General features: G+C 41.2%; 1 protein-coding gene across 2 annotated transcripts in view; it reads left to right on the top strand.

The window, feature by feature from the left end:
* The window catches only part of LOC131666298 (cadherin-99C), a 104,472-nt gene that overhangs the window by 63,072 nt on the left and 19,812 nt on the right, over nt 1-21,588 (top strand). The window contains exons 3-12 of one of the 2 annotated variants that reach the window (XM_058938835.1): nt 5,756-5,816; nt 10,106-10,171; nt 13,304-13,482; nt 15,087-15,209; nt 16,109-16,372; nt 18,752-18,901; nt 19,150-19,368; nt 19,461-19,566; nt 19,627-19,655; nt 21,183-21,470. In XM_058938835.1, the coding sequence (XP_058794818.1) occupies nt 5,756-5,816; nt 10,106-10,171; nt 13,304-13,482; nt 15,087-15,209; nt 16,109-16,372; nt 18,752-18,901; nt 19,150-19,368; nt 19,461-19,566; nt 19,627-19,655; nt 21,183-21,470 (1,485 nt within the window). Of the gene's footprint in view, nt 1-5,755; nt 5,817-10,105; nt 10,172-13,303; nt 13,483-15,086; nt 15,210-16,108; nt 16,373-18,751; nt 18,902-19,149; nt 19,369-19,460; nt 19,656-21,182; nt 21,471-21,588 lie in introns of both variants that reach the window. The other variant, XM_058938834.1, reaches the window with a different exon arrangement.

The following is a 21,588-nucleotide window of genomic DNA, read 5'->3' as shown; positions in this document are numbered from 1 at the left end:
CAAGTGTTGTACTCAATGCTTCCGCTCTTTAGCTTTGGCTTCGAAAAATTGACGATTTTCACGAATATTTTTCATTCGGACTCATGAAAAAGTACACTAAATGATAAAATTCAAGTGATCTCGTAAGGGAAAGCCAGTTATGCGTTCGACTAGATATTTTTCAAAGGTGGAAGTAGCCTAACGTATCTCCAAAGATATTAATCGAACAAAGTATATCATTAATAAAATAATAGATAATCGGAATCGGAGAAAGTTCAGTAGCTGGAGGTAGCAGCTTTCAATCGCAAGCTCATTATAGCATGCATCGCCGTTCTTTCTGATTCTAGATGAGATAATCTAAATGGCGTGCAGTTGCATAGTCAAAGTTATAATAAGCTATTTAAGTTGGCTCTCCCACATGACTGGCCGTGTAACAAATATCGAGCTTATTAATTACAACTGTAATCGCTCATCAACATTGTGTTTTCTACCGGTAGTCGTGCTCGCAGCCCTGTCGATGGCTATCTCCGTAATTTGATTACGTGCCTGCGTACAATCGATATCATCGTAACGCGCCACCTCCCCGGGTAATTCGGTCGTAATGTGTAAATCGATCGTCAGCGCTAGACGCATTCTTGCACGCTATCGCAGAAGCTCGCGAGAGTGTAATAAGCGGCGCGGCGATTCGCAAAAAAATTAATGCACAACCCGATCAGTCGAACTTGCGGCTCGAGTTGCGAAACTTGCGCCGAATCGATCGCGAGTGTAATTCACCTGCGGAATCGTAAATTGTCGAGCGGCGTGCTCGTTTCTTGATCGACGCGGAGGCCACATTACGCGTACGGCTTGGACAATGTCCGCGCGTTTTCGATAAAATCGCATCGTCGACTTGTACATGCACGGCATGCGCGACGGAAGTTGTAGTTTGCTGCGCTTCCTCTTTTTTACGGGCTGGCGGACACGCGCCTGTGCGTGTTCTGCGATCAGTCGCTGATCCATCGAATTGTCATCCTGCGACTCTATCCGATCGAATCGTACATACCTATGCACCGCTTATCACCGATTGTCGTCGAAGAAGCGTCATTCGTGCAGATACCACTTCAAGCTCGCGTCCTGTTCGTAGTAATTAGCTGCATTACGATAGCCTAGTCGACGTATCGATTGTTTTCTCCCAGGATATTCAATGATCGCACAGCCATGTCGATCATTATTTGTTTTGTCATTATGTCAGGAATATCTTGAAATTATTAGTAGTTCGAATATTATCAGTCTGTAGGTGTAGCGTTTGCGCACGTAAGAGTGTTTTTTTTTATTTTGGGTAAGGAGAGATCCCAGGGTGCCCAAAGCCGCAACAAAGCAAGCGAAGGCGCTCAATATACATGCCGAGGCATAGGTGGCTCTAGATAAATTGTAGGCGTTGCGAGAGCCAGTGCATGGCGAGTCTTTTCGATCCTTATCGAGCCTCCTCGCTGGCTGTTGCTGCTGCTGCAATCCACGTAGTCCAGCATTTTATATAATGAGCGATAAATAGTGGTGAGCTGACGGCTTTAAGCTTGCATTCCTGCCTGAAGGAAAAACGAAAAGGATCAGCGAAAAGACGGTATCGAAGCTCTCTCGGAAGATCGGCTTTTTGCGCCTCTCCAGGGGGGAGGGGGGTGTTACAATTATATGCGTTGGCAGTAATTTACGACTCTGTAGCCCAGAAGTTTGTTGTACACGCGAAACACTCGTGTTCGACACGCATTCAAGCTCGACTCGGAGTTGTATTGAGTTATCAATGCAATCTTGCTTGTTGTCTGTTTTTCTCTTTTATATTGGTTCAACGCGCAACGTAGCGTTTCAACTGTAATTGGATATACGTATATCGAGAGCATGGTTCACTCAGTTGGGCTTCTCTCTTGATTCGTCAAGTATACGCTAATAATCACCCCAATAACAGCCAAGAGCAGCAGCAGCAGCAGCAGCTTGCACTGGTATACGATGTTAGTGAAAAAAAAGGAAATGCACATTACGCAACATTTTCAACGGCTGTTATGCGCAGCTGTGCGTCCACAAAAGCACTAGTATTTGCTTTCTTTCGCAAGGTATTTGATGATACAGCTCTCGGGGAGCGACGGGGGCTACGGCAGTTAGAGCGGCGGAGTACGTTGAACGGAAACTGCATTTGAACGCGCAGTGGTGCGTGTAAATAAGCGAGTGATCGTAATTTTCATGATGACGGCTCCGACGGAGTGATGCTAACGGTGTGACAGTTATGCGCGGGGAAATGACGCCTGCTGCGGATGAATAATTGATAAGAGTGCTTTGATTTTTCAATCTGGATATTAGACGTCAGACTGGACATTACGCCCCGGTATTCGTTGGGATGAATGGAATCAGTTGTGACAAGCGCCTTTATTTTTGCACTTGTGCAGTAACGAGGTGTCTTGCGAATTTACGAAAGACTTTTTTCGTCTTTTCTATGCTCCAAGAATAAGTTTCTCTTAATCACTATCAATTTATAGCTTGTAAAATCACGAGTGACCGGACTTGACACATACTTTGATTGATGAATCATCGTCGTACTTCAGCAACTGAAAACGCGAATATTTTCCAAGAACTGCCGTTGGAACCATCTTTTCTGACCAGTCGAATCGTAGACACTCATAATAAGAATATTTTTCGCGAAAAGTACAGAAGATGCGCCTGCCTTTGGCTCGTAACAAACGGACGGCCTTGAAAAGCCTTTGCTCGTCTTTAATGCGCAAGCAGTTCTGACAGAAATGAGCAGGGGATGGCGGGACGTTGAAGCACGCCGCCAAGTATTCGTTGGTTGTAACAGCTTGTTAATCAACTGGACGGACTGCTTGCTTGCAAGGATAATTTGGTAAATTGATTTTTCCTTGTACAGCGAGCTCGTAAAATAGAAGTGCGCGCGTCCGACGTGTATACATGAATAATGTAACACTCGCGACGTTGTATAGCGTAGTTTTCGAATGATCGACGCTGAAACTTCTTACGTTCTCACATTTTGTAGGAAATTGGTTCGATTGCTATCGCAAAATCTATTTTATCCGTCTGAATGGGAACGGCGTTAAAGGGAACGAGCAAACAAATAAAAACTCAAGTACAGCTGCTATTGAATGTTAAACGGTAAATAACAATTTTTCTACGCACGGCGTAATGTTTACGGTGACGCAATCGTGAGATATTTAAAGCAGAACGGCGCTGGCAGAACAATAAGCAAGTAGATTAAAGAACTCGAAGAGGGAGTAAAATAAAAAATTCCCTCTCGATCCTGCCACAAAGAGGTAAGAGAGCCAGAGACACGTTGCATTGTGGCGATTGCCGCGGCGATGTGACTTATAACGAGATCGCTTCCGATTGCGAAAGGAAATGCATCGTGGAACATTGAGATGTATATACATGCGGCTTTGATCTGTCTCACAGAAACAGCAAGCTGATTTGTCCTGATGCAGCACGAGAATTCATTGGCCGGGAAAATTATTATTTCAGCATAAGCGTGTAATCGACAAGATATTTTTTAAACGTGCACGAAACCAGAATCAAGGAAATAACCCAACCCCGTAATTTTTCAACAAAACTTCCTTACAAATAATTGATAACGTTACAATAACTGCGTTACATTCGAAATAATGTGTAGCAACATGCGATAACAAACAAACGTTTTTGCACCGACAAAGCAGGTGCGTGAACACTGAACATTAGTTCAGCATCATTGTGCAAAGGGATAATGAGCGGTCGAATAGACGATGACTATTCTTATCGTAGTGCGCAAAATTTTGGGAATAGGAAAATAAAAAGTGAGCTCACAAACGGAAATAGTCTAATTAGAGACTGAGGTAATGACGTTACATGGAAGCCGACAAATATACCGAATGCTACGCAAAAGACCGCAATGTATGTGTATCTTGATGCTCAATGGCAAGGAAAATATCACGGTTCGCCCCCAAGCGAGTCGGAAAAATCCCAGCGGACGCACATTGTATCGAAACAGAGCGCGCACGGTAGGGAAAGTTTTCGCGGCCGAGTAAGATAGGCAGCAACAGCAGTGCAAGCCATCATATCGAGATTAATAAGACAGATAAAACGCTCTCACGGGCGCGATTGCTTCTCGTTCGTCCGTGTGCTCGCGCGCGCGCGCGTGTTTGCCTCTCCGAGGCTGCGAATGATATTCGGTATGACGCGTGCTTGCTTTGCTTTTCTATTGGGAGCTTTGCAAGCTCACTGCACTCACGGCGGAGATCGGGTCGGATATTTCGACAGTTATCGAGGTGCGACGGCGAACGATTATTTATCGGATAACATCTGCGCAGAAATGGAAACGACGACTCTCTGCGCCGCGCGACAATTAAATCGTCCTCTCAATTATCTGGTTGTACGCGCGAAAGCATACATTCAGGCCAAGGTCTCACGGGCAAAATCAAATTCATTTGTCTGCTTTTCCATTGTGTATGTTACAAATCGTTTGTCCGACTTCTTGTCCAGTGTCCCTTCATCGAGTGCACCCTTTCACGAATCTAACTCAATCAGTCATACTGCAATAAATCATTTCTGGATACGCATCATCGCGGCCCCGTAAAAATCTAATCGCGAGAAAAAGATCTTACTCTACATGAGCCACCCGCGCTGCTGCCGTTGCTGGCCTTTAATATGAAGTAGCTGCAATGCTAATGCGCGTGCATACGCGTATATACATACGATATAAGTCTAACTATAGAGAATATTGAAAGGAAAAAAATTCAAACAATGTTATCGGTCTCGCGCGATCTTCTGCCTCTTCACGTGGGGCGTTTTTTACCAGCGCGCGCTCTCCTCTCTCCCTCTCTCACTCTCTCGTGTTTTTTTTTTATTTGCTTACTCTCCTCTGCGCTTGCGGGATTTTTCACTAACGATGCGAGCTGCCGATACGCTCGCTTCTTTTTTTTTTCTCTTCGTGCTGATTTTTGCAGCGGCCAAGTAACGTTGACATTTGAAATATCCGATGTGAAAGAATCGACGGCTCTCGTGGCAGCAAAGTCGAGACTATTATTTTTAAAAGTCGCAATATGAAATACTCGGCCGCGAGCTGATTGAAAGAAAATAAAGGAATGCCATTGTTTCGCGCGCACCACGTCATATGGTTGCTAAAAATAAAAAAGAAACACAACCCTCTTGTCAAATATACTCAGTTTGATTGGTATAACTACTTATTATTATTAAAATATTATTAAAATAAACTTTTATTCATTTGCTCTTCGATATTCGGAGAAAAAGGGATCGTCAATGCGTGAAATAGTATTGAATCCGGATTTTATCTGTTTCCTTTGATTGAACACATAGAGTATTTGACCTAATTGAATTTTGAATATGTATCTATCATACCCGATTAAAAGTCGCAGATTATATAGAAACGTAATGTTTATTCCGGAATTTAATCCGTCTATTGATAGCTTTCAACGCTCGTCAAAAGGTATCGATAAAGAGAAAAAAGTTTTCATACTTGAACGACGGGAGGTTGTAACATGACTCGTCCAACAAGTGTGTATATACTCGGGGACGCACTCGCACGCACACACACATACGGGCGCGCAATTCATTGGCGATTGATCGCCGCCGGCGTGTAATGCCAATGTAATTAATGCAGTGTAGCTATCATGTCCAAATCAATATTCTCTTCTTGATTATGTCGTCACTTATTTATTCGGTTTTTATGTTTCGTACCCCCATATAAGAATATACACATCTGATTTATTTGTGCTCTTTGTTAAATGTCTAATTGGTTGTTTGGTTGCAGGCAAAATGTCTCGTTGGATTTTTGTGCGTTGCTCTACTGCCAGCTATCGCGGTGTCAAAAGGTGAGTTTTCAATTAATTAATATTATGTGATTATTTCTGTAGTAAATATGAATTAGTACACGATGCAGTATCCCCATGAGCAACATGTGGAATATATATTTTTCCGAAAGGCACTCTGGAAGAAAGCTTGCAAAGAGCTTGCTAGTAATATATGGTTTATTTCGTTATTCACGAACTTTCTTCAAGATTTCTACCGACTATCGGTAATATAATAATAATAAAAGATAATTCAAAAAAGTTATCCTGTGACTTCAATTTCAGTGTAAAATATGTGTGAATTTAAAAGAAAAGTTTAAGGTCCTTCCTATTCGGGGCTTGTACTGCTAATTTTTGCTCTTATATTAATTTCAAGATTGAGCCAGTCAAATACGTAAACACAATCATATAAACTGATCAATCCTGTGATAAAAGAGTTCTTCCGAATAGCGGCATAAAAAGTTAGTCACGGCCGAAGCACAAAGAAAAGGCAAGGGATATATAGCCCACTTAAAATCGCTTCCCACGCGCGAAATCAATTGCCAAACTTGGCTGGCGATCGTTTTCATTAAATCACCTTAATCAGCGGGTATATTGTACGAATGGGGGGAAAAAGCGCGATCCGATAGACTTTTGTCGGATCTGCGCTCACAAAGAGCGCGTTCGGTTGCACAACGAGATCGCGGCGGGCAACGCGATAATCGCTTGGAAACATAAGCAGATAAGTCTTTGCACTTGTCGCCGTGTACGTGCGCGCGAGAAGACTTTCCCGAGTAAATCACAAATGAAATGTGTGCGCCCATGCATATGTTGCAGCGAGAGCTTTCTTTGCTGCTGTAATTTACGGGTGCGATCTTAATCATGCATTATGCATTGGTTGAATAATCGACTGTCGACGCGATACCCGTGCTACGGTAAAAGCCCGTATAGCGAACCCTCGGTTGAATTTCCGGCTGTTGGCTTGCTCGCCAAAGTATCGAGCTTGCGATCAGCGAGACGGGCGCGTTTCTCGCGTCGTCTTGCCAAATCCCATGCGTAGCCGACCGACAGACACACAACGTACTCGTACGGCGCCTCTTCTCCACGAATCCTTCGTTGACCCGTGGGCGCTAACGAGATGCCCTCTCGTCTTTGACTAAAGCTCTCGTAACTTCATCTTGTTGCATGACCGACCCAATTTACTGCGCGCGCTCCAAGCATTCGCTGACATAAAATAAACAGCACGATAGTCCGCTGTAAGGGGCGACTAGACAGCCCATCCCTTTGCACATGAGCTTGGGAGGAATAAGGACGCCGCGGCAGCTGCCGTCTACTGCCAAGGACGCGCGACACGTGATATTGAATAGTGCACGTGTGCGCCTACTCGAGTATTCGAGTAAAAGCACGGATTTATCGTATAAATCGGATCGCCATGAATCTGAAGGCGACTCTTGAAAAATAGACCCTTTGACGGATATAAACAACGCGATGCACAAAAATAAAAAATAAGAAGTCGCGCAGTTGCGACAAGGCCGCCGCCGCCACTCACCTACGCGCGGATATTTTGCCGCTCGCAGTTGGAAAATCAGCAGTCGGCTTGGCGCGTGGGGGCCGCGACAGGATCGCGCCGGAATCGCATGATCCCGCAATGTGTTGCGGCAGCGCGGACGTAAAAAGGAAACGAGGGAGCAAAGGCTGGCGCGTCAGGTCGAGGCCGGACCGCCTCGCCAGTTTCGGCGCGGAATCGAAAATTGACAGCTGCCGCAGGTGGCTCGCGTATCGTTGGCCGCGCTCCAGAAAGAACGTAAATGGGACGAGCTCGCGTTAGTTACAGCCGATAATTATGTGGTGGAGGGCCGAGGCTCCGCGCGTGTCGCGCTCGCTAGCGTCGCAAAGCACGCTCGTTTCGAAAACGCGCCTCTGCGTTGGAATTTAGATTGGAAATTTGGAATGCGAGCGGCCGACGAGCTACGTTAATTGACGAGCTCGCGGGAGAATGCCCCTTCGAAGAGTCGATCTCGAAAGGTGGTGGTGGCCTTTGCCCGCGATCTGGCTGCCGCGAGATTTGCGAGCGGAACGCCCGGTAGCGCCTCCGCGGGGCCTCGCCCCGATTTCTTCGCGACGGCCGGCTCATCCGCCGAGGGCAGCACAAAAGCGACAGCGCAGATCCTTTGTCAGCCGCGAGCGGACAATGTGGGTCGCGCGCGCGCGCGCCTGCAGGTATAATGCAAGGCGCCTGACCCCGTCAGCGTGCAGCGTGGGTGCTTTCTAAAACGCTTTCTACGAGCCAGCGAGATAACGCTCTCACTCGCTCGCTTCTCTCTTTGCTTTGTGCGAAGCGTGCGCCTAGAGCGCGCGCCGACAACGTGCTATTTGCCACCTTGGCTCTCGCTCGCCTGCCGTCTCAATATGACTGCGCGCTCGCTTTGCCTGCTGGGCCGCGTCGTCAGTGATAGCCGGCTCAGTTTCGCGACGAATGGGCACCGAATTCGATGGCCCGCTGTGTTCCCAAAGTGCCCGACGCTGCCGACCACAGAGACGGCCTTACAAAGCGGCACGTCTTTCATGCGCGATACCTCGATACGTTGCGCCGTCGGTACTCGATGAAGTGGATGTTTCTATGTTTGTATATAGACCGTTCGGGGAGACAGAATGGACATAACGATAGTCAATAATTGTCAGCGGTCTGCCAAGTCCCAGCTGCCGGTGAGGCGAGAATTTTCAACGACAGTTTACCACACCGAGTCATTATTCAACGACCACGCGTTCTCTCTTTCACACGTTAATCATCAATTAGCAATGCGTTCGGGCTCGAACACGCCACTGAATTATTCACGATGCTCTTACGTGCGATGAGCAATCCGCTAATTTTGTTGATTTATTCGGGGTGGAATGTCCACCCTTCCATGCGCGAATTTTGCGGCTCGATACAATTGGCAAATGTCAGGGGTTGCGGCGGGGCCTTCTACTATTTACTATGACCTTTACGGCCCTACGATGGATTGCGAGATTGCAGCCTACGGGTTTCGATAAAAATTTGTGTCTCTGAAAAACATAACTCTGAATTTGTTATATCTAACAGTTGGAAGTTTAGTTTGAAAAATAAAACGGCTTTAAAAAGTATCGTAACCGACGGTTTTAGTTGTAAAATTGTCGGCGTGAATTGCTAGTAGGCCTGAAAAAATAGACAAGAAAGGCCTTTACCATCGCGACTGGGAGTAAAGATTTGTACTGTACGTCAGGTGCATCTCGTAACGGCGTGTCGCCCGAAGCTTGCAGCAGGCAGAAAAGAAGCAACAGACGGGCATTAGGGCTATCTATCTCTCTCTCGCTCGCGTTCGCCTTGTGATGCCCTGCGGGTCCGCTTTATCTATCGGGGAGGTATTCTATTACCCAGAGCTAAGCGGTTAATTATAGGCGGCGGAATCTTTCTGCGGGCCGCTTATCGATACTTAATGCGCTCCCACTCGAACGGCTATTATCGCCGGTTCAGAGTGGGTGTGCGCGGATTTATACATCCGCAAACCCGAGCTTTCGTACGATCATTGTTATATAGCTTGTTTACGATTGTGCTTTTATTAGTGGCTTTTGTAGGCCCATTGATTTCTCGTGCAACTAGCTGGACGTTGTTTGACGGTAAAGTTATTTTCTTATTCATGGTGGGGCTTCAGTCGTGAGTTGTGAAAGCTCTTATCAGCAGAGTAGTGTTTATCAATCTTTGAGGATGTTCGAACTCCGTTCGATGTAGAAATAATCACGACATCGCAGTGTCCAGCACACATTTGTAAATTTGAACGACATTGGATAACGTCACCATTGATCGTGATTATCAAGCAAATACTTTAAAGCTCGAAAGCCTCATTCGGCAAATACGACTCGCGAATGGACATCTACTTTGGTTATATTCTATTAAAGCTTTCGGGTATAATCAGCTTGTCAACTCGAACTAAGCGAAGTGAAGTATTACTAACCTTCAATTATTCCTTCGTCACTCGCAAATATTCTGCGAGTGGATGGTAATTAAAGGGAATATTTATAGAGCCGAGCAACGTTGCAATTACATTGGCTATAGCGAGAGGCGCAAGAGACGCGTGAAATTATGGAATTAACACCTTGCCGTCTCCTCCCTGAACATACTCCGACAATTACGCCTTTTCCACGTTATATATAGCTGCGCCTCTGTGCCTTTGAAGCGCCGTTACATTTATGACTGTGCGTACCTATAAGTCGGATCGTTAATGAGGGTTTGTGCGAGATACGGACAAGGCTTCATTTTCAGGTCTAACGAATCTTACCTTGGACTAGTAATTTCAGTTGTTATTATTTGGTTGCAGGTTTGTGCGAGCTGGAGATCAATCAGTCCAACATCATTCTGGACATCGAAGAGAGCAGGGCCGACTGTGAGTATACACGATTTTCTCTTGCATAGCTTCATTTCCCAATATTGAATTCCCCCGACCAATCGAGTTATTCCTTTCGCTAGATCGGAAATTCAATAATTATGGAGGGCTGTGAGCGAGCTGATCAGCACGGCACATGCTCCAAATCTCATTATCGGAAAACGTCAAGTATTGAGGCTTCTTTTTTTTATTGCTCGATTTTGTCGATAACTAGAACGAGAAGGCTCGCTGCTCGTTGGCCGGTCAATTGTGCATTTTATCGATGTGCCATAGCCTCTTTACGCGTGGCCTACGTGTTCTTGCATCCTACACCTGTATGCTTGTCAATCCTTCGTAAGCGAGGCACCTACTCAAAATTCTGATGGATCGAGTAATCAAAAATTACACATTTCCTTTATTGGCAAGCACTGCTGTCAATTTCATGTACCCGCTTTCTTTGGATTTGCTTTCTTCAGCTTTAGTTCGCAGTATGGATAGTTTCAAAATATTTCATACTACAATTACTTATTTCATTACTCATAATGATGTTATATATTTTTATTTATTTCAATGAAATTCAACAATAAAAAATTATTTGAAAAATAATAACTGTAATGACATTACAAGTAGCATTTTTACTTTTGAAAATTTTCATTACAAAAATACGGGTAACGGTGTTGAATAACGACGACCATGTATTCGTCATTGTGCCGTAGAGTTTTTTTCCCAATTTAAAACAAATTGAAGGATTCGTCTGGCTGGTTATCTGTAAGATATCTTGAGACGTGTATTATAAATATTAAAAAGAAATTAGTATTTTAAAGTGATTCGAACAATAATTATTGCGTGTAAAAATAAAATCTAGGACGTTCTTTAAAGATATCAAACTACTGCAACAATTCGCAGTAGTATTTGTTATGTGGGTTCAAACTGTTAGCCAGGGGAGGTATATTAATGCTTGCAAAAGTCTCAACTGCATAATAATCAAGGCAAAAGGTGACTGCATACGGGATAAGCTTGGTAATAAGAATGTCGATTCCGGCAAGCAAGCAGATCACTTTCACCCTTGTCGTATATAACTGCGCTCGAATGCATAATGCATTTGCCGCTCGTCTTTGTTCTCCCTGCGAGCTCTCTCGGTGCAGTGCACGCGACTCAATTTCGCGCGGTCGAGGACAATATCGACAGTGTTGTCTCTCGCTCGCTCGCCCTCGCGCGACTCATGCGCGCACACGCGAGAAAGGCGAGAAAGAAAGTGGCGTCGCGTTAGGTCTTTATTTTGATTTATCGTCAGCCAGCTGGATTTATTGCCGATTGATTTATTACTTGTGGAACGCGCTGCTTAAAGTAGAGAACGTCGTTGCGGTATTATCATACCATCCGATACTTGGGAAAACTACGTGGCGACTTTGAACAATTTTCATCAGTATGATTCCGTGCTGTCAACTTTTCATAAATCTTGAGCGAATAGCTGCGCTATTAGATTCTACTTCTACAATTTGGAGCTGAACGCAATAACGAGAGTGGGAATAAAACACCAGAATTGATCTTATGCAATCACTTCGGTGCCGAAATAACAGCAGGCTACATGGAAGCTGGCGGCTAGGCAACATTTTTTGCTACGAGATACTGAATATCAAGCAATATCCATCGAAACTACCTTTCCTCCACGTATCCCCCGTATCAGATTACAGAACGGATGATAAGGGCCGGTCGAGTCAGTTTCAATACCGCTCCGACATTACAGAGACTAGCGTTCGCTCTCAACGAGCAACCGCATTATCACCAGTGCAGTCGTTCATTGTCTTCAATTCTCCTCTGGATTTTACTTCGTCGCAGTTCTGTTGCCTTTGATTTTGTCGATGAAAGCTTTAAAATTGCCGACACTTGTAATTTGTTAAGATACGTACGTTGTACATGTTTACTCGTATTGCAACGTAATATTTTGTCAGTTTCATCCTGCCATCGCCGTTTTATTCAATCGAGTTGAAACTTTAGCTAGTGTTTCATTACATACGTTCGTTCATATGCGTCCTCCAGTAAGCTACGCTCTTCTCCATCAATTAGCTTTGGCACAAGGAAAACGGAGAAAAGACAAACGCAAATCTATTCTTCCGCTGGGGCGTTGTAGTTCGTTAAAAAAGCGCGGTGGGGAGGTGGTAAGGTGTAGACGTCCCTAAGTCTTTGCCACAAAAGAATTTTTATTGACAAGCATTTTTATTTAGGATTTGCCAAAAAAAATTAACGTTTCCTCCTTTTCCTTTGATTTTTCCAATGAAAATCAATGACAATTCTATTTTAATAAAAGCTGAAGTGTCTATATTCGTTGCTATCATTACAAATGACAATGCGCAAAGCGATATGCATCGATCGAAACAGTAGGATGTGATTTATTGAGAGATTCGATAATCGGCGAAATATTTAATCAAACTGGGAAACGGATCCAGCAAGAGATAAATACGTCGTCTGGAAATAACTGCTTTCAATATTATTTACATGTTGCAATATAGTGAAGAATTCAAGTTTGAATTTTGATAAACGTCGGAATGCATTACTCATTTTTCACGCACTATTTTATCCCGCAACACTGTAACTACCAGATTCGGAGAATTCCGATGTGATTGCGATAAGAAAAAGTAAATCTAAGTAAAATCGTTACTTACAAATAGCACGCGAAACATGCAAAGAAAAAGCTCTACTATTTTTCAAATTGCAATAGCGTCACATCCGCCGAGGACGACCATTACGGTCGCGCGAATAAGTTCATCGTCAGTCACCGTTGCTCGTCTCTGAGAAGTCACGGAGGACCAACGGTATAGACGCGGCGAGTTCTTTTTCCACAGTTTTTAATTTGACGCGCGCTTCTTTCGCGCATTTCGCTCGCTTCTGCGATTCTGACTATCCGTTATTAGTTTCGCGGCTATACTGAAAAGGCGGCTGTTGATTGTACATCCAGCAGTCTTCAATTCAATTTCGTCTCTGCCGATCTACTTTAGCGCTGAGTTTTAAATCTTTCATGCATTGTGGATGATGACGTTGTCGTTCAGTCGCATTGCCAACTGTTTCTTGTGTTAGTTTCCTTGTGAAAATATACCACCTTCACGCGAATAATCAAAGAAAATGAAATAATCAGCTGCAATTATTGCTTTGTAGCGACTGATCAAGAGACGATACCGGCGGAATTGCCTGTGATCGGCGATCCACGAAATGAGACTATACTGGAGCTCAGTTCGACGGGAAGGCAGCCGCTTTTCAAGCTTGACGGCAAGAGGCTCAGGTTGCTTAGGCGCCTTGACAGAGACGAGGAAAACCTTTCGCACGTTACATTTCAGGTGAGTGCTTTTATCTTCTTTGTTGATTCTAGTGAGATTGTAGTTGGACATGATCGAGACTTTTATTTAATGTGCCTGGGAAATGTTTTTTCAGAGGTATCATACGGAAATATGATGGTTCGGGAGATTTGAAATTCAGGCGTTTTGCGCGAAACTTGTCTATTGATCTTAAAAAAATTACGATGGCTTGTAGTGGAAATTGGGATAACGGATTGTGTAATAATGCAAAAATATTATCTCCGAAATAGTAACAGATTTTAAGTGCGACCGTTCGTTATTCAAGTAGACTATAATAATAAGCTACTCGATAATTCTCGTTCCACAAAAATATCTTCGCTTGTCATTTTATTTTGTGAAGCCGTTTAAGTTGGCAGAGAGGACCGGTTTATTTCAATTGAAAAACAGACCAACCGAATGGGCTATTAAATTGCCTAATGCCGCGACCGATAAATAACCGCTCGCATCGCAGTTTTCAGGTCATCGGCCGACTTATAAAGATTCTATTCCGCCGGCGGAGCTTTAAGCATTAAACCTCGTAATGTGTACTATTTACGACATGTACTCAATGAAGTCGGACGGTTATTTCCCTGCGGATTGCCGGAATGAGGATTCGTTCTTTTTTTTTCACCGTCTGTCGGTTTTTTACTCTAGATATTTACGGTACTGCATGGCTCTAATCACTCTTCGAGCTGATTCTTCATTTATTGTTGTACATGAAAGTTTCATTGAGTTCGCTTCAATAAACAAATTTCCATTACTCTGTGTGCTCATAAAATATATTTGGTTCATTAAATTTTGCTTTGTAAAAAATACAAAAACAAATGACATTAATCCAGTCGCGCTTCGATGCTTGAACGGCGAACGCGGAAAATATTGGTGCTTTGAACTTTGAGCGTAACGCAAACATACATCGGTGAGTATGTGAGTGGGCTTTCGCGGTCGGGGATTTCATGCTCAATCTCACCAGGTCATCGAGCTGTCGTCACGAATCGATATACACGACACGTATGTACGACAGGCGTCGCCTCTCGTGTCTTTATTATATATCTCGCAACGTGTGTTGCCGCTCACTTTCGATGTTCCTTTGTTTTCTTCATTCATAGACAATCTTCTTTAACGTTGCTTTAATCCGATCTGCTTGAGAAATAAAAGCAAACGACGTAACGAACAAAAAAATTTTTTGTTCTGCAAATCCTAAGCGTCAAGCAGTAGCCGCATATTCGTATACATCGCATGGGCTACAGTCGGCTTTACGGGTGAGAAACTGAAGAATGCAAAAGTTCCGTACAGGTTATCCTTCCGTTTAGTTTTATACTTTACGAGCGAGCGCTCGAGTTTATTGCATCCCCTGGTATATTACCTGCCCAGAACTTTCGTCAAAGTCGAACCTCTTCTTCTTGTTCTTTTTTCTTATTTAATGGTGATGGTATATCTTCATATGGCTCCGCGCGTGCAACGATTAATGCGATACACATGCCTTTGAAGTGGTAAAAATTTCATGAGTTAAAAAAATGTTTGCATAGAAAGTTGACTATTCTTAATGAAAGTTAGTCATCGCCAAAATAAACTGATGTTATAATGACATTTTGCTCTATGATTTACAGCTGAGCTGCACAGTACGAGCGACAAGAAGCAATCGAAAGATACCGGTTATAGTACGAGTCTCAGACATTAATGATAATGCGCCAAAGTTCGTTAACACGCCTTACGAAACAACTGTGTCCGAGGTGAGTAGAATCTTCTTTTTCTCGATTCGCTACAAGGTTAACGTGTTTGCACAGCTGAGGAGCGCCTTAGAGTTCTTCATCGACGATGCTTTTAACTTTTTTTATGACGCCAAGTCGGCTGCCATTCCAAGCAGAGCGATTTGCAAGATTAGTTATGTATAAAATCGGATCGCAGCGAAAACAATAATCATAATAATCGAGACAATTGATCAATAGTGTCGACTCGTTAATCATGGTACGTTTAACTGTCTATCTGTCTCCGAAGTTTTCAATTATTCACGTCCGGTAGCGAAGAAAGAACAAAACGAAGCAAAGAGCAGTTTCCTGCGCAGTGAAATTACAAGGCGATTCAATTTCATCCGCAGCCGCGACTCCATTATACATCAAGTAAATGTAGGAAACGGTAATGGTTCGAGTAAAAGAGCGGCTTCCATTATTTCGAGGTGCTCAAGCCCGTGCAGCTCGAGATGCGAATCAATTCGTGTCCGATCCGATTTAGTTGTATTATGTATAGTCACCAAATACATATAATTTGGAATTGAGCACTTTTCTCAAAGCGGCGTTATGATCTGCAACTACTGCCATTTTCGATTGAATGAATATTACGTATTGGCTTGCAAAACGCTTCAACTCTCGTTTAGCAATGAAAACCGACGCACGACAGCACAAATAATTGAAAAACTTTAAAACTAGTTATTACAGAGTTTGTAGTATCTGCAAAGAATCGATAAAAATCAGTACATCTGTATATATGGAACAAGAACTTTTGTTATCGTCCCCGGGGAGGACACGGAAAATATTTTATCTTCAAATCATTAATCCATTGATCTAACGCTGCAAAGAACACTGACTAAGCAAAGTTTGCGAGGAAACGTCTTTTTGTTTCATTTGATTTACAGTTGACACCAGTTGGCTCGACGATCTTCAAGAATGTAGTTGCTACGGACGCTGACGCAGGTGTAAACGGTCTGGTTGAATACTCGATAGCACCAGGTGACGGGACTGGCATCGGCTATAGCGATGGCCTCGGTCGTGATCGGGTCACCACTGCCGATGGCTATGGATACTTCAGTATCAACTTGCCGCATCAAGGCCAGGTCACCGTCAACCGGACTCTGGATTTCGAAAGAACGCAGCGCTATCTCGTTACAATACTTGCTTCCGTGAGTCAATTTCATACATATCTCCTTCTTTTCAATAAACCCAATTCCAGTTCCCACACAATTGATCATTTTATATTAATACTAAATCAATCGTTCGAGAAAGAGATACGTATTGCCTCATTTTCCGTTTTAGTACAAACTTCCATTTAGATCCTCTTTTGCCTCGAGCATTCTCGTTATGTAACGATGATTTGTTAAAAATTGTTCGTCGATAACTTGAAAAGATTTCTGTGATGTTTGTGCAGCCAACGGGACAAAATTGGCAATCGTATACTTATATTGTTTATCCGTAAAATGCTTACAAATAGTTTTATGTTCTCACCCGAGAGAGTAATTTGAAAACTTGAAACCTCATAGTGATTTTATATTTTGCGTTGTGATTTATCTAATAACGATCGTATATCTATAAGTACAAACACCTTATTTACTGTCTTTGTCGTTTTGTAAATTAATTATAGCGATTACGTATATGCTTGACAATATATTCCTTGGTCCCAAAATAGTTATATATAGATAAGTATATTGACTTGAAACTTCTTGATGGTTTTATGTTTATGATTGTGTATTACCTCATGACAATCCTGCATAAATAAATGCATATAGCGCTGCCTTAATAGCTTCGTAAATGAATGAATAATATACAATAAAATAGTATGAACATGAAATCATTTATTTGTTTCTATCGTTTATTAATTCTGTTTTTAATTAGTTATTGTCAAAGCCGGATATACATAAAAGTACATTTTTTCACATATACTTAGTATTACTGTAAAAAAATACATTGCATAAATTATTGATTTGTAACTCCTCTGAAAACTTTATCTGTAAATCTCTCTTGAAGTGTGTCGGGCATTAATTGCTTGCTAACAAAACTTTTACAGCAAAATTTTTTTTAATTTTGTAGATCTATAACCATTGAGAATCGTAACCACATAATAATGGAGAAAGTCTTGTGAGATTTTCGATAACTGCTCTCATTGACATTTCAAACGAATCTTGTTTTTTTCTCATCAAGTCTAAGTGAAATGTGAATGAGCATTAGGCCTGAGTGTTCCTGAATTATTTTTTACTGCTATTTAGGTCAGCATTATTTTTTATAGCTTAAGTTTCCGAATCCTTAGAATCGTAATTTTCCGTAGTAATTTTTATTTTGGTAGTTATTATAGTTTAAAAAAACTATAATAACTACCAAAATAACTATTAAATAATCTATTAAAACTTTTTTTCAGTAATTAGAAAAAAATTCAAATATTCATAAAATTAAACATTGAAATTTTGAAATTTTGCATAAAATACTCAAAGAAATGAGAAATTTTATAATAAAACACCTATTTAAATATGAAATAGGAGAAAAATTAAGTTAAGCTGGAAAGCAATTGTTCAAGCTCAATTTCCCCGGTGAAAACTGGCTTTTATCTGCAAGCTCATACTCTTACGATACCCTAGAGTTTTAACCTGCACTGTGTAATGTAATAATCCTGATAAGAGTAAACGATGTATGCTGACTATGGTTTTTAGTTTACGTCCACAAAGATATAGCCACCGATGTGCTTTTATGTTGTTATTTATGTATTTGCATTAGCTTCTTGCGATATCTTCATATACACTTACTTTGTCGGCGATATTAAAAATAATGCAAATGTGAATTGACAAAGGGCAGTCGTTCAATAATTTTCTTGCTCAGAAATTGTAAGTTGCGCAGATCGATGTTTAAAGGGATGGTTATGAATAGAGTTGGGTAATCGACTATTGTTTGCCCAGGCATTTATACAGAGTTGCCAATGCTGTTTTCGAGATGATTTGAAATAAAAGGAAACCAGTCGATATAGGTTCGAACAATAGACCAACTGTTTGCGACGATTTGATGTGTAATGCCTATGAATATTGTTTATGCCGATGAATTATGGACTATTATTTGGTCGAAGCTTATACTTTTTGTTAAATGCTTCAATAGTTTAATTTTTATTGTCAAATATCCGTATTATAATTAAAAATTGTTTACATCAGTTCATGATGTTGCTAGATAAAGAAATCCTCATCAGAAGAATCTGCCATTAAAAAAACTCTTGTCTCGGTCTACTTTTCTGACTGTTACTTTCAAATACACTTTGATTGTAGAAAGTACATCTTGTCTTGATAGTTACTCGAAGCATGAAAATCTGGTTCGCGTAGTTTCTGCGAGACAGTCGAATAGCATTATCGAGTTTGCAAATGCAACATTCACTAAAACACCCTCGACCTATATACGACCAATGCAGAGTACCTCTCCACAGATCCATTATTCAACCACCAAAATTAATGCATTCTTAAAATAAACGTCAATAAACGACTTCGAGTATATCATTGAATTAATTAAACCTCTCGACTTTGTATTTTCAGGATCGAGCAATTAAACCATCCGAGCGTTTTACCGCAACAACAACCTTGACTGTAAACATTCGCGATGACGATGATCAGGATCCTTCGTTTATTTATCAAGGCTGCATGTTGCTGAATGGCGCTTGCATCAATCCTGAGTATTCAGCATCGGTAGGTGTCTCATTGATTGGATTTTCAATGTTACCATATTTACGGAATTGAGCAACCGTACGATTATATGTGCACCTCAGATGAATGCACTCAAAGCATTATTGAACTTTCCAAGCAGCTTCCGCATACTCGCTAAAGTGTGGTTGCATCGATAGCATAAATGAAATTCTAGCAATTAATATCATTAGCAAAAGCATAAAGTGCTGGGAATCGTAAAAGCGCAAAAACTCATTTACGCTTGCTCGCAGGTGTCCAGTGGTGTACTGTCAGGAATTCTGAATATTTCGCCAGAGAAGATCCAAGCAGTCGACATGGACAGTATTAACGCACCAATACGTTACTCATTTCTCAGTGGCAATCCAGCCAACTATCGGGAATTCTTCGAAATTCATCCAAGTACTGGAGCTGTTAAGCAGATAAGACCTGTTGATACTAGCGTCACCAAGAAATTTGACATCATCATTAAGGTTGACGTGATTCATACTACAATATTTTTTCTTTTTTATTTAATTTAATCAATTCTCCGGATGATTGAACTAAAACTTGTCAATGATTAAAGGCTGTGGAGGATTCGGAGGCGGAGCGATCAGCTACTGCAAAGTTGAGCATCACCGTTAAACCAGTTGATAGTAATCCGCCGGTTATTAACGCCTCGTCTGTCGAAGGTTTTGTTGATGAAAACGCTTCTGTTGGAACCAAAGTTACTGACGCTTATAACCGACCAGTTGTTCTCTCCGTTACTGACGCTGATTTGGTAAGCTATAATTTGAAACTTTCTGCAAATTGTAGATTGGCTATTTCCATTTTGAGTATTTTTTTTATTGACTCACATTTTATAGTTATCAAATTATAGATTTGTCAAATAGGAATTTTCAAAATAATTATATATCATTGCTTATTATAATTTAAGGTAGCGAATTATAAACATATCGTTAACTTAGATTTTTCATACCTATTTAACAATTTTTTTAACTTTGAAATGAATGCGAAAAGAATAACTAATGTGTATAAACATACCGATACAGTAATTGATTAATCTCTGAATGAAGCACTTTTTAATACACGTCATATTTTAAAAACAATAAATAACCAATCAAATATCACTTCTGAAATTATATTTTTCTCCGGCTAACTGTTAAAGTAAATAACTTGAAGAGCAAATCTGAGAAATAAATTAACTGAAAAAGTACAAAAAGAAAATTAAACTCGAACGGTGTAGGTAAAGAACGTTTCGTTAACTAATTCGATAGTTTCCTTAGAAATTTACTAATAAAAGAGTCACAAGTTTGGAATATTAAGTAAAGATGTTTTCCGTAGTGGAAGTAAAATTACTTACATTCAATGACAGTAAAGTGTGGTATTAGTCGGAGCAAACCATTTTGCCAACTGAATAATAAAGTAAAACATATTTATCGATTCGTTATTGATTAAAACACATTTAATCAATAATAAATCGAAACATAATTGTAAAACTAACACTGACAATAAGACAATTTATATTCTTTACAATTCAAGCTATGAGATTTTAAACAAATGTTTGAAAACATATAACATCTGTACAGTACTTCTAGTGAACAAAACTTTAAGTTCTATTTTAAAATTGGGTATGAATTTTATTATTCAATTGACAAAGTGGTTTGCTTCGACTAACAGCAAACTTTGCTATCATTGAATTGAAAATAATTTTACTTCCACCACAGGCACTATCTACTTGCTATTGCAATCTTGTGTTCTTTATCCTTTTTATTTAGTCAATTTTTGAAAAGGTTAACGAATAAGTTAACGAAACGTCAAAAAGTGTTTTATCATTTCTTTACCTATACTGATTAAGTCTAATTTTCTTCGCGTACAAAAATAGCAGGTAAAAAAGAAATTACATATTTGAAAAAGTATAAGTTGACCGGTCCGATAAGGTTCATAAATCAGCGTCGGAAACTGCCGCAACGACTCTACTACCTAAACATATTTCGGCAGTAAGTGGGTTAACTGCTGCTGAGATTATGTGCAGATTTCGAGAAGGAAAGTTGCATGCACACGGTAGTTTGCCGTTTTTTGTCTGACTTCTTCCGTTCATCTAGCGAGGATTATCGTGGAACCGAGATTTCTATTATCTGAGACGGGAGCTTTGAATATTCTCTTTGAAGGTTTACAAGATAACTATGTTTGTAGCTATGAAAAAATTTCTTATTAAATTTGTTTCGATCTAGTTTCAAGTGAAATTACATTGTTTGAGTTTTCAGTTTCAGAAAGTAATAATCAACGATTTTTTTTTTAAATATAGAGTCCAGAGGATCCAAAGCCAGACTACACATTCGAGCTGACAACGACGTTTTTCTCCATCGACTCGAATGGCATGCTTGTAATCAACGAGGAAAACTTGGACCGTGACCCACCCAGTCCTGGTCACTTCCGTTTCCAGGTTGTAGCTCGCGAACGAAGTGGTACCGCTGCATCGGCGCCGCTATCTTTTATTGTCACCCTCAAAGACGTCAACGATAATGCGCCAATGCTACCTATGACACCGCCAATAACTGTACAGGCCGGTGAAACTAAACGAGAAGTCTACAAGGTACTATGCAAGCCGGTGAAACTAAATGAGAAATCTACAAAAATAACCTTTTTTTCAAGACGTTATGTCCGATTAACTTTCAGCAATATTCAACGGATATATGAAAATGTTTTCATTA

Source organism: Phymastichus coffea, unplaced genomic scaffold (assembly GCF_024137745.1).
Source record: "Phymastichus coffea isolate CEN01 unplaced genomic scaffold, Cenicafe_Pcof_1.1 PCOF00058, whole genome shotgun sequence".
Taxonomy (NCBI): domain Eukaryota; kingdom Metazoa; phylum Arthropoda; class Insecta; order Hymenoptera; family Eulophidae; genus Phymastichus; species Phymastichus coffea.
Note: the sequence above shows the minus strand (reverse complement) of the source record. Positions and strands in the feature narration are given on the sequence as shown.